Source organism: Tigriopus californicus, chromosome 6 (assembly GCF_007210705.1).
Source record: "Tigriopus californicus strain San Diego chromosome 6, Tcal_SD_v2.1, whole genome shotgun sequence".
NCBI lineage: Eukaryota > Metazoa > Arthropoda > Copepoda > Harpacticoida > Harpacticidae > Tigriopus > Tigriopus californicus.
In genome coordinates, this window is record NC_081445.1 from 6302278 (window position 1) to 6315859 (window position 13582).

At 44.4% G+C, this 13582-nt stretch overlaps 1 protein-coding gene and 1 long non-coding RNA gene across 2 annotated transcripts; both read right to left on the minus strand.

Annotated features, from left to right (window-relative positions):
* Window positions 1-1515: 1515 nt before the first annotated feature.
* On the minus strand, window positions 1516-5186 carry LOC131882566 (uncharacterized). Its single transcript, XR_009373495.1, has 4 exons — window positions 5106-5186; window positions 3674-4018; window positions 3019-3523; window positions 1516-2127 (listed from the first exon to the last, which is right to left on the minus strand). It is a non-coding gene; the product is annotated as an uncharacterized LOC131882566 (long non-coding RNA).
* A 3379-nt stretch (window positions 5187-8565) lies between these two features.
* Window positions 8566-9842, minus strand: LOC131882565 (ABC transporter H family member 4-like). Its single transcript, XM_059229756.1, has one exon. The coding sequence runs from the start codon at window positions 9751-9753 to the stop codon at window positions 8842-8844; it is 912 nt and encodes a 303-aa protein (XP_059085739.1). The 5' UTR covers window positions 9754-9842; the 3' UTR covers window positions 8566-8841.
* Between the last annotated feature and the right edge of the window lie 3740 nt (window positions 9843-13582).

A 13582-nucleotide genomic window follows, 5' to 3' on the forward strand; every position in this document is an offset into this window, starting at 1 on the left:
TTGCTGCCACCAAATACCCAGGTAAAAATAAGTTGGTGGCGATGATGATTACGACGAGGTGCGTTATTGTAACACATTAATACCACTGCCACATTTGGGCAATCCGGCTGAAGCATTTGATCATGTGACCTCATGGACATTTCCTTTCCCAGGAGAATCAAACCACATAAAAGGGGAACATAATGTATTGTTCTGGGCAAATTTAGTCAGTGAAGATGAAACCTGATTTAAATCCACCGACCTTAAGCACGACATATTCACATATGCATACTGTACAGTAAGTTTACACTCAGATAGAAAAGAAAAAAAGCCACCCACAACGATTTTTCCTCCCCGGGAATCAAACATCTTGGCTACTTGGGATCTCTCAAGTGCACTGGCCTGCTAGGTCTTCGTTTTCCCCATTGTTAGGTTAATTAAAGGGTGCTTGGATCATGATCATCGGGCTGGACTAACTGTCAAATTCTTATGTGAAGTGATCCCGGTGGCGGCCTGGTGTGTCAAGATCTAATTAATCCCATCCCGCCCTTGTTGCCTCCGAGAAGCACAAGCATTATTTCTAACTTGCCCAACATGGGACGGAGTACTTCCCACAAATTACATAAATCGGCCTGAAAGTAAGGAAGCCAAAAAGGAATGTGTTCATTAATTTGCTTTGACTTGAAACGAAGCCGATATCAGACGAACTAGCCTTCGAACCTATGTTGGCGGGCTTTCTCAAATTATCTTCATAATTTGATGGGTAGCACCACACACGCACACATTCCGTAAAAGATTACAAAAGGTTATTGGGGATTCCAAAGATGTACAAAATTTCTTATTTGCTTTATTACGCCATCAACCAATGGTACTTTGAAATCTACCAAGCACCGTAATGTGTGTCCAATATACTCTAGTGTGTTGGCAGGCACGTATTGAGCCCAGAAAACAACAATGCTTGGCAGACTGGCTGCCTGGCTGGCTGGCTGGCTGGACACCAGAATATGATCCAAGGAATCCGTGACCAATGTGTGTCTCGAGACGAATTCCGCTTGACGAAGAAGTGTTGACCGGATATCAAACTCGGATTCCATGGCCATTTGGCAATTGAGTGACAGTTCTGATTCTTCTCCAAGCATTCTTTGATTCTCCGGTATTCCGCCATATCCACATGACACTTTTCAAAAAAAAAAAAAAGAATCCGATGTTCCATGGTTGTCTCCGAAATGTTAGGAAGTGTCCAAAAAGGGCATCCCGAATCTCAAAGAGCATCAAAGAGCAACCATTCAATATTTTCTGTCCATTGAAGGCGAATCAAGAGCCAACAACAGAGTAAACAAAGCCTTTGATCGGGTATATCATCGTGATGGTCATTGAACACTCAGACTGGATCTACTTTACACACTCATTGTCAGTAGCAAGTAGCAAGTAGCAGGTAGCCCTTAGGGAACTAGAGTATTGGCAGTCCCCGATACCATTTCGCAGTGAACGGATTCAACAGAAAGAGAATTAGAGTGGCAATGTTGGCAGCATTATTGAGCAAGTACCTATAAAAGGACCCGGCGAGTCGTCAGGCGACATGCCGAGTTGGCCATTCTTCACTTTTGTCGAAAGGAATGTCGTTGGATTGGGGAGAGGGAAATGGGGAAATGGTTGGTTTGGTGTTGTTCAATCAGGCCAATATCCAAAGTGGTCCTTTGAATGAGATCTGCTCCAAATTTGTTCAACTCAGGTATGTCTTTGTTCCCCAATGACACCTCCTACCGTAGGTATTTATTTAGCATGATGGATCATGGCCAAATGATGAGAATCCCGAGAACAAGGAGCAGAAGGAGGAGGGACTATCCACTAATTTCCTGAGATTTCCATGAATCATGGTGGGATTTGAAGGAATCAACTGAGCCACCCGATACGATCTCTGGCTTTCCCGCCTGGGTTGGTGTCTTAGCAAAGCTCATTTCGCGCGAACAATGAGCCCAGGATTAGTCTAATACGAGCTATATTCAAATAGATTGTCGTTCGTCTTCATATTTATTGTTCGACGCCCACCATCTGCTCTTCTAGAACAATCAATTTATTCAAAGACAATAGGGGCTTGATCCTTTTTGAGAGCCTTAGAACAACGGAGGAATCGCATTCTATCCAATCCTGGAAAATGATCAGTTCAATAAAGGGTCGAGATGGCAAAGTGGCAAGTTTGACAAATTTAACGACCCCTTCAGCAACACGACATTGCACAGGTTATGAAAAAAGATCACCTTCAATTGTTACATTCATTTCGTTGTTTCTTTGCCTAACTGTCCTGACCCAACTATAACAATATTCCCTCAATTGGTTGTTCGGAATATCAATTTTAGATTTTACTATTACATAAGAAGGTCCAAGTCTTATTTGCAAAAAGAGGGGTGCCGAATTCCCATCTTGAGAAGCTGGAGGCAATTTGTTGGAAAAAATTTCATTCATTTTCGTCTTAGTGGCAGTTCTGGTGGTGGGAGTACTTCCGAAGATGTCTGTCTCCTAGTCTCTCACATTGAGTGGTTCTCATTCAAAAAGTGACAAAGACTGATCTAATTCTCGTCGTATCAATGACCATCACTCACCAGACGGAGATACACACACACACACGCCGAACCAGGGAAGCAGATCCGGAGAGGTACAGAGCGTACAAGTAGAGTGAGTGAGTGAGTGAGTGAGTGAGCAATTGCCGTTAGCAAATCCCACTCAAATTCTTCACACACTGGGACAAATTCAACTAGCTCTTTCGGGAGAGGCTTTTCGCATTGATAGGGTATTCATCTACTTTTAAATTCAGGCGATCAAATTATCCGTGCCACCTTTTTCTCAAGAAATTCAGAATGTTCGACTATATGCCCGCTCAACTCAAAATTATGGAATCGGTTAGATTTAGCTACGTTGAGGTGGAATTGGTTGGTCAACTTGTTCAACCAAGGAATCAAGTTCTTTCCTAGATTGCTGATTCCTCCCAGTGAATCCTGCCACAGAATCAAGTCGTTTTACTGTCTGTTCCCAGGGACACACCTGAGTGATTTGAAGTCCATTCTCTTCAAGTGAACGACGCGTGCTCAACCATCGGGAAAGATCCGAAAACCACTGAGCAACTGAGCCAACCAGCCTACCACCATACATCGGATATGACTCCTATCGTCATCTCCTTGTTGGCATAGAACACGGGCTGGTGGGGGGAATCCAACCGAACTTGTACATTCATACAGGTTCGTGCCCACTTCCGGACAATTACATTGAAAAGACTGCACAGGGAAACGGAGAGGGGAAGCTGAGAGAGTATTAGATGAGGAAAACTCATCGTAGAGATGTTTCGTTGTATAGCCCAGGGTACCACTCTCTCGACCCTACCGATTTGTTTACACTTTGGGAGAAACAAGTTTTTTTGGAGGATGAGACTCGAGAGTTGAGAGCCGTTCGTTGAGTTTCCTTCCGGTTTTCGGGATCTGAATGGGAAAACCCACAACACGAGCGACTCTCTCTTCAGTTCATGGGGCGGCGGCGGCAGCGGCGGACAAGGCTTTGTGCGTGAAGAGAGTAAACAGTAATTTCAAAACAATCATTCAAACGGACATTTGATGGCTTGACTAGCTGGCCTATCGGGAAATCCCTCTTGTCCATGATAAACAATTTCTTGCCAGCTAGATAATAATTCATAAGCATTTCTTACACTGTCATCTGTTTGTCCACATGCACAATTGACTTTCTTTCCCCCTCTCCACGTGATTCGAAAACTCCCGCACGGTCCCCTCTTAATCAGTTCTTCATGTTGTCCAGTAACTATTTTTTCACATATTTGGTTCCGGCTTTTGCTTGTGAATTCCCACCAGCTAACTGAAGGACTTCGTGCGCCATTCATTCCACGTGTGGTTCTCGGTGTATCCACGGTTTCCATTCTATTCGAGTCCGGAAAGTCCATCACTCACCTATCGCCACACTTTAAGGCCGTTGTCTTTTTTGCATTGGTTGCTGCCTGGTCTCCAGGACGACGGCGGATGGACGGAGAAACTGAGTCCTATTAGCAATCAAGACAATTATCTACGCCTAGTTACCACCACCTCGGTACTGTTCTGAAACATCAACCACGCAAGTGCCTCCGATTACTGGCTTAGGTTTTGGCCAAACACGTGGGATTCCGGATTTGCTGTTTCGTCAAGTGTGGCCGTTTTCTCGTGTGAATCTTCATTTGGCATTCAAGCGAAAAAGTATCACTGGAACCGTGTTCACAAGTGTGACACACAATCCACCAATGGGAATTGGAGATGCAGTTTGTAAATGTGTACTAATGCCTCTCTTCTCTCAATGTGAAGTAGCTTGTTGGCTTGATATTAAACCCACCTAATAGATAGATGAAAGCAATTTCCAAGTATTATCCAGATAAATTTGAGAATGACTTGGCCATCATGAATTCATAAGTCTGATCTTGCCACGTGTTGAAAGAAGTCGTCGTAAATGGCAGCGAGAGGAAGTTGAAAGCCCAGAAAGATCACTCATGCTGAACCAAGATGGGATTTTTTTCCAATCTCCGACAACTGTCCATTCACCAATCTGGTTCAGAAATTGTGATGGCCACTCGTTGTAGTAGTGGTGCATGCCGAAAGGCCATAAAGCGATTGTTCTCTACCAACAAAAAGTGGCACCAAGCCTTCTGTTGTTGTATTTGTTTAAATTGGCACAAATTTCCCGAAATTCACGTTCATTTGAACGCCGCTCGTACCATGCACGATTATCATTGCTGTTGTTGCTGTCCCTATAGCTTTGGTTCATATGAACGGAACATCAAATACGGTAGAAGCTCCCTTTGTCTATCGGCTCTTTGTCAATGCAGAATTTTGACATGAAATCAGGACATGCAAAAACCATGAACCCTAATTTTCACGCACGTATCCACAATTTAACTGGATCCGCCCAATCGTAATCATGTTAACGATGTACGAGTGAGTACCTAGGCTCATTCATGATCCAATCAATCCATGTTTCCCCTAAAGAAATGGTGTCGCCGTCTATTACTTCATTTAGAGACAACTCGGTCCGGCCTTGCCCAGATTGGAGCACAAAACCTTCAACTTTTTATTGTATTCATTGGGAATTTCCAAACTTACCCGAATCTGGGATCAATACGTTTTTCTCTGCTCAATCTTGAGTTCCCTGGGGTTGTTGAGCTTGAACTCGCTCGGCGCTTAACAAAACAAAGGCTCGGCAGTGTCGCCAATTTGTCTAAGCGTATAAATACCGAGTGAGCCATCGCAGAATTGTGTTTGTAGGGTGGAGTCGATCATGGACTTGGGAGGAGGGTCCTTTTTTGTTCTGGGTGAGTGTGTCATGTGCTCCACAGAGATAGAGACAATGAAAGGATTTGGTCATAGATCAGTAGACTGACAGGAAGTAGAGCAATAGAGAACGTGATCAGAGGCGTTCATATATGATTTGAACCAACATCAGTGCATCAGAATTCCTCGTCAATCGGGACCAAGCTGAATGGATCCATCTCAAATAGGCAGACAGTCGTCTCCTTTGGTCAATGGTTGCAAAGATGACCAAGTCTTTAGAGGTGGAGGGAGTAGTAGTTAGTAGGTAGTAGTGCTGGTGTTAGTGCAAGAAGAAGCAAAAGAAGAAAGGTATTTGGACGGTTGCTTTTCGTATCAATTGTGCTCCGATCATGAATCAAGATTATCTTTGGCACAAGTGTCAAGGAGCTCCTCAAGGGTCCTCCCCAATATACTAACACACATTGTGCAAGTGTTGCCTTTGGCCAGCTGAGATTTGGGTACTTAAGAGCTCTCGGATGACTTCAAGAGAGAGAGAGAGAGAGAGAGAGAGAAAGATTGCCAAATGATGCTGGACGATAATTAATCTTGTCCCCCGGAGGGGTGTGTCTATAAAATGATCTTGGTGCTGTTGTTGTTGTTGTTGTTGATGTTATTGTTGTGATTATTATTACCACGAATGCACTGAAGTGACAACACTTGTTTGTCGTCCCTGAACTCTCAACTCCATTGGGTATTGCAATTCTAGCCAACATATATGGGTTCTTGGAAGAAAAAAACCGCTTAGCCACTTTCTCAAGTCATGGTTGATAATTCTGTGGCGATTTTTCATAATTGTGATGCACAATTTCGGACCCTGTTTCATCCCAGTAGGAGTGAAGGAATGGCTACTGTCAACCAACCAACTAGCCTTCCAACTTACCAACCATTGATGGTGAGCCAGTGGAGATTTTGAAAAAAAGCTCCCCGTGGCCGCATCAGGTTGTTGGATTGAATGACAAAAGAGAAGACGAAAGAGAAAAAAACTCATTTGCAGATGAATGCCTCACACATTCGCCATTGTCCATCCAGCTACCGGTGAGGTTGCTATGTAGCTAACACCTAACCAGCCAACTCCCCAAGCCAAGACCAGAACACCTACATCCCTACAAACGACGACGAAGACTTCTTTTCTTGAACAATGTGGCACGTCTCAGGGGTTCTCCATACCCGACCAGATTTTCGGACAGGCCGAGAGGAGTGAGTGCCTTCGAAAGCATATGCCAGATATATCAGTTTACCAAAATGGTTTAGGTATGACAACCCTCCTACATTCATGTTGTGGAACCAATGTTTTCCGTATAGTGTCATCTTGAGCTCACACAAAAGGGTGAAAATGTCTGTTTGGGCTTGAAAGTTCTTGGTGGATTGATTTGTCGGCCATAATGGTGGTTGACGGCCGGCGGGCCCAGCCACATCAGCCACCTGGTTGGAGCTTTGGGTAGTCTGGCATCAAGCATAACATCATTTCTTTTCAAGCATCTTATTTGACAAAAATCCGCCCCCCACGAAGCCATCATGACAGCCCAGAGTGTTGGGTTGTCCTACAATTGAAACCCAAGTGCTCAAAACTAAGCTCGAGCCCAACTGACTTACGCCATGATCATGCCTACACCACCCTGGACTAGGACTAGGTGGCCCCTAGTGAGTGGAGTGCTTGGAAAACGGGGTGTCTGACCAAGAATGGAGAAAGGGGGGGGGCGTGTATTAATCTCCCTATGTACAAAAGCGGGAAAACCTGTTTCCATCGGCAATGGACTTATCAAAGATATGAATTTGTAGACTGGCACCGCGAACTTGCTTTGGCGCGTTAGCTTTGTTCAAAACCAGGAGCATGAATATTGAACAACAATATTCTGTACTAACTCATTACTGTGGGTGCTCTATGGCACTGTCACCTGATCTGATGACCCGAGGCTCACTTTTCCATGACATGATGCAGAGGCAGCAATTGGTGTCATGAACTATGGATGAACTCCGCTGAAAGTTCACAAGGCCCCTGAATTCCCGAGCCCAATGCCATGTGCTTGAGTTAGCCAGTTTGTGTGCACTTTGACATTTGGAGCCTTTCACGAGGATTCGAGTGGGCTCTCACTGGCAAGAACGTCGTTCCCATGCTCGAAGATGTAGCTCAATCGTGAAGTGCTTCCGTTTCTCAGGATTTTTTGGGTCTCACTTCCACCCGTCTGTCTGTCTCTCGATCGATCAGTACGGGCTCATTCGTATTAGAAACATTCTTTGTTAGAAACGACAATCCAGCTTTTAAAGGCTTTATTCCACAAGATAACGGGGGGCTTCATATTTAAGCCTTTGAAGCTCAGCTTTTGATAAACTTGCCATCTTTTATGTGATTGTGCATTCGAGGGACTGTCTATTTAATGTACGTACGCACCACTTGCCAGATGAGTCTCTTCCGTTGAAGGCCTCTATTTTCAACTTGAGATAGGCTTGTGCCCTCTCCCGCGCTCGAGACCAAAGATCATGAGAGAGGCATGCGACCTCATTTGGCCAGGTCTCTCCACCATTAGTAAATGTAGATTGTACATAGAACCATAACCTGCATGCACCAAATGTACTCGGCGAGTTGAGAGTGAGTGTGTGTGTGTGCGCGCGCGCCTATGTGTGGTGTATGTGGGTGAGTAAGTGCTGAGTGGCTGACTGGTTGGTTGGTTGGTTGGTTGGGGTTGTGGGAGAATCGAATGCCCTCTCCCACCATTTGATCTTCGCCTGAGGTGAGCTGGTAAGCCACAGAGATCATCACCTTCGAGATCTTTGTATGAACCTCGGGGTTGGGTTCCCATGGATCCATTCGGAGTTCAAGAGTGAGTGGGTTTTGAGATTAAACAAGGGTCATGAAGCTTTCTTTCGAAGCCTCGAATGTATGAAACACGCTATTTCATGCGCCTTGTTTATACTCTTCGATATTTGGTATTGACTTCGAATTAAGAGCTGAGATAAGACTTTTGATAAACAATTGGCGGTTTTCCAATTGGACTTACTTACTTCCACGTACCTACCTACCCACCTACCTTCCTACTCTTCTCATTTACTGTATGTGCCCTAGAACTCGGTACATTGTTAAACCCAATCGCACGCTAGTTCCCACAATTTATTACTCTCTTTCTCTTTTATTTCTCTTCTACAGTATGTACGTACTTGTAGACAGTGATAGTGAGTAGTGCTCAGAAGCTGAGCGAGAGAGATTGAGATTCTTAGAGAGACCTGCTGAATGAAGTCAAATAAAGAGTCCACGTAATTGTGAGAGAGGTTAAATTCCCGGAATGCTTTTTATTCTTTTTTGTACTTGGGAAAAGATCTATGCCGTTCATCATAGTCATGGACCGAAGGTATGTAGTAAGCAAAAAGGAAGAAGGCTTGGAAGTGTGAGATAGGGATCATGAGAATGCCAACTTAATGAGTTCCTTTGGAAGACACTTTTATCAACAGATATCACAGATGTCGACGACGACAATTACCACATTCACATACTATACTATGCGCAAATAAAGTCACGGTAAGAAGGGGGCTCCTTTCACCAAGGCCGCCAAGATTTGTCGGAGCCGTCAAGCGGAGGGCGAAGGTGGTGGTGAAGGTTGTTGTTGTTGTTGTTGTTGTTGTTGTTGTTGTTGTTGTTGTTCTCAAGAGCCTTATCATTGTTTTTCTTCAGATTATTACTCCGGCAATGATTGTCCTCGTGCCCTAACGAGCTATTCCCACTGTCACTGTCTCGAGACAATTGTCTACGTCGAGCGGCATCTTCGCCAATGGTCTTGGAAGACAGATCTAGGGCTTGGTGGGTAGCCTCGTCCTCATCAAATGAGGAGTGAACATCATCTTGGACCTTGCTTCCTACCACTGAGACAGTCTGAGGTACAGCGGGAGAAGACACGTCAAAGGCTGAGGGTGGCACAACATCCATGGCTTGAATGCAACCGCCCAAATGCGACAGCAGGCGTGTCGACACATGATTGTCCACTCCGGCGGATTGAGTCATGAACTTAGACACTTCTTGGGCGCAGTGGGCGTAACCGGCACGAAATTTGCCCACATATGTGGATTGTGGGGTTAGTCCTAGAGCGTTTTGTTGTTTCAACTTTTGAAGATGCTTAACGGTTAGCTCCAAAACGTCGGCCTTTTCTAGCTTGGAAATAGATTCCCCTTCGGCTTGAAGGGCTGTCACCATAATGTCTTTCAATTCATCCAGACACTTATTGATCCGGGCACGGCGTTTTCGTTCCAGCAAGGGTTTCATCACCTTTCGATATTGATGTGTTCTGGACATTGGCGGAGGCTGGTTGGTTTGAGAGGGTTGCTGATTGTACAAATGATGCCCACTAAACCCCATAGTGGAGACACGATTCTCCGGTGAGGATCCACTTTCGGCGCCACTATCCATGTAAAAAGGCTTTCGTATCACGGATTCATTTGACGATAGCATCATCATTGTCACGTCTCAACGCAGTCAGTTTCAAGCAACAAGTGATTGAAGCCGTTTCTCTCTTCAGGAGCATTCGGAATGCGATCTGAACGTTGTCGAGAGCGTGGGAATCCTTCGTGCCTGTGTGTGTGTATGCCTCTCTCTCTCTCTCTCTCTCCTTCTGTTCATTCAGTCAGCTCCCCCTGTGGATGGATGCTGGATAGCTGGTGATCCTCAAGGTACCATGCTCACTCTCTCGCTCTCTCTGTCTCTCCCTCTCTCTCCCTCTTCGCCTTTTCCCTTCTGGATCGAGAGATCCTCCGGCCTGGATGTTACTCTTTGAAGCGCCTCTCTCCCATCGCAGTCAAAGGGCCACATCCATCCATCCATCCATCCCCATCCATCCATTCTTCGGTCTATCCAAGCAGGCAAATAAAGGTACTCTCAACCACGTAAGCGGTGCTGAATCCGTCATTTGCCTTCTCATTTATCGGAGCTCTCGGCAAGGTCTTCACCTCTACCGAGCTAATTCAGCTACTGGCGACTACTGAGCAAAACCACCAGACGGGCATACAATTTTGAGCACTGGGTTGGTTGGCTGGTTGCTTGGTTACGTACGTACGTTCACAGTATATAGAGTCGTAATGTGAGCTAGAAAATGAGAAGATTAGATGTAGTCGGTACCTGAGATTCAGGCCGGGGATGAAGGATTTTTACCAGAGCTGGGGCGATGAGAACGACCGACCAGGCTTCATCTCAAGAATGAATTGAAGAGAGGGGGATAGGATGGACTGAAGGAAGAACAATTAGGAGAATTGCTACCAGTCCTTCGTTTTTATGTTGCTCAATGGGCAATGGCAAGAGAACTCCTGACAACGCTACTTGGTCCCACTGCATCCACGTATATGGCCGGGCAAGCTATTGTTCTTGCTTCAGAGAATCACCTACGTAAGTACAACTACTACCAATTGGAGATAAGGGTTGTAATCAAGGGTGTCATAAATTTTGGAACTGTCGACATGAGGCTTCCCTTCAGATGTTCTGCCAGAGAAATCTTCAGTCCACAAGTGATAGAGATGTTAGAGACTCTTTTTTTTTCGGGACATCAAGGTGGATTTCATGCTTTAGTAAGCGGCTTGTAAAACCGTTCAGTTCAATTCATGCACGTACGTAGGTTGTCGCATTTCCTGGATCATGAAAGCGGCGGCACAAAGGATCCTCGACGATTGAGAAAGTCTAATCGCTTAAAGTAATTGGACAACCCCGGGTACGGTGAGGCTTGTGTGGTGCGACCTCTTTTTGTCCAAGAATTTATGACCCAATTGCTCAATCAATATCAGTCCCAAGCCAAGATTCTCTTCGCTCGTTCCGAGAACTCGTGCTGCACTCAATATAGGACGGCCACCTTCACATCCAGGACCTCTTGGGGCAATTAGCACCTGGCACAATGGACATGGTGCATTTAAATTGGCTAGACTCTACTTGGTTATACTCTGACGGCTAGTTCAATGTTCATCCTCAATTTTCTTGGCCGAGTAAAACATTGATGATTTATGCTTTAATTCTTTTTAAGTCAGCATCTGTTCCATTTCCTCAAGAAACTTTGGGAAATGTAGCAAAATGCATGTAGTAAATGCATTGTTCCTCAGAAAAGGCATGTGCACTATTTCAATTAAAAACAGTGCAATAATTCCAGAATAATTCCTCTTCCTCGTGAGTTGGATTAATTTCGCTAAGTACACCAAGACTGGCTGAAGATCCCTTCGTCGATTGAAAGAGCCCCGGACACTCTCATTTCAAAATGAAGAACCAGTTGGTTGATGATCCAATTCAGCTGAACAAAAAGTGTACTTATCGAGCTACCGTTCCTAACTTATCTATATTGTAAGCTAGTCACAATAATAACGACATTAGTTTAGGAAATCATCTAAAGAAGAAATTAATGGGGAAATTCATAAGGAAACTATAATTTTGATTCATTTTCCAATCAGCCTAAGTTATTTTCTTTCTGAAATCTTTGGAAAATAGGAAAATATAATATAAACTATCACTTTGATTCAGTTTCCAATCCGTTTCATTTTTTTCTTTTTGGAACATAACAAATAAACAATTTTTGTGATTTGAATGAATAGTATCTGGCTAGTTTTTCTGCCTGATTGAACAGGTTTGGTGCCAAGGGCGGGAGAGGAAGCTTACGATAGTCGCACCCTTGTACAATTAGGTGTCATAAACACAAAATAAGAAAAAAACACATTAATCAATTGGAATTCTGAGTTCATTTCAATCATTCCCAAACCACAACACAAAACAAAATGAAACGGATGGCCCATTCCCAAGTCGTATTATAATATCCATGTATATATTAGTCTGCTTGCAACCGAAAAATATGTAAGAGAGGCAAGATATTTTCCGAGTATTGCAGTAGACCTTAACGATGGTTAAAGCGTTTGAAAAAGGGAAAACATGAGAGCTCATGGCTTATGCGGTCATCTTGACAGGTTGAGCGATTGGCTTATGGAATCCAAGCATATGCAATAATAAAAAGAAGAGTCAAACATGCCAAAATGAAAAAGAATACCTCGGCTCGAAGCATTGTTGTTAGCTTGTTGATTGGCCAACGTGAAACGAAGGGGGCGGATGAATGGGTGATGAATGAACAAAAGCACTCGTTAATGAGGAGCAGCGAATTCCAAGATGTCTTCTGCTTACATCAGTGGTGAGAAATCAATAATGAGTGAGTCAGTGGCCTGCCCTGCGAGTGTCTCTTGAATTGTGGCCTTTTGTCTTGTGTTCGGTGAAGGAATAAGAGAAGGAGGAGGAGGAGGAGGAGGAGGATCGACGTATTGGTCGACGTAGTGTTCGTGTTGCTTTTCCCATGTAATGAAGAAACAAATGCTCTAGTTAGTTTTGTATGTCGCTCCTGGCCCGGAAATGTGTTTGTCAGTTGATCGAGGAGTCCCATCCATTCATCAAATCAGTCTTGATTCTATCAACCCCCATTCATCTCACGGCTCTCCAATGGTGCTCTCTTTCTCATTGATTTCCCCGCTGAAACAAAACGACAAAGCCAGCTTGTCCAACCCAACACCCCGCGATGATGATCATGACCATGATCATGATGATGATGATGATTGCTCTTCCCACTTTTTCATCGTGAATGCACATTTCAGACCGACAAATTGCAGGGTGAAATCGCCAATTGCTACACTTCTAATTGGCATGGACGCTTGGCCGGAAACCAATCCGAGATTATTGACTTGGAGTTAGTTGGCGGAATATCACTTTGGAGACCCTGAAAGTGGATTCGTCGTCTTGGGTTCCTTGAGAACTCTGGATGAGACGGAAGAGAGATGTCAGCGGGAGCCTTAATTATCGACATGATTTGGTGGGGTCAAAATCTGGACTGACCCTGTCAAACCACAAAAAAGACTCTCTAGTTTGTCGTTGAGGTCTCTCTTTCTCTCTCTCTCTGCCTCTTTCACTCTATGTTTGGATGCAGGAAATCCTGGGGAAGAAGAAAATCACGGTGATTCGTCTTATTTGGGATGTCTGAGGGAAATTAGTCCAGTTCATCGCCTAGAATAAGTCCCTGGATTGATCTTGAGGATATCCTGTCTGTTCCATTTGGGTCAATGACATCATCTGTACACACTAAATACCATTCACTTGGATCAACTTGAGCATCTTGAGCACTTCTCCGTTGCAAATCCCCAATTCCTTTTGAGTATTTCAGAATGGGTGTGCGAGATGTGAGATGGTAGTGGAAGCATGCACACGTTCACACATGTTGGTCAAATCATCCCAAACTTACGAGACGGAAAGAGCCCCTTCTGGACCGTGGAGTAATGTTTAGTAG

Bases quoted from the DNA above. Each gene is read 5' to 3' on its own strand.
- LOC131882565 (XM_059229756.1), bottom strand. From the start codon at position 9,753: ATGATGATGCTATCGTCAAATGAATCCGTGATACGAAAGCCTTTTTAC.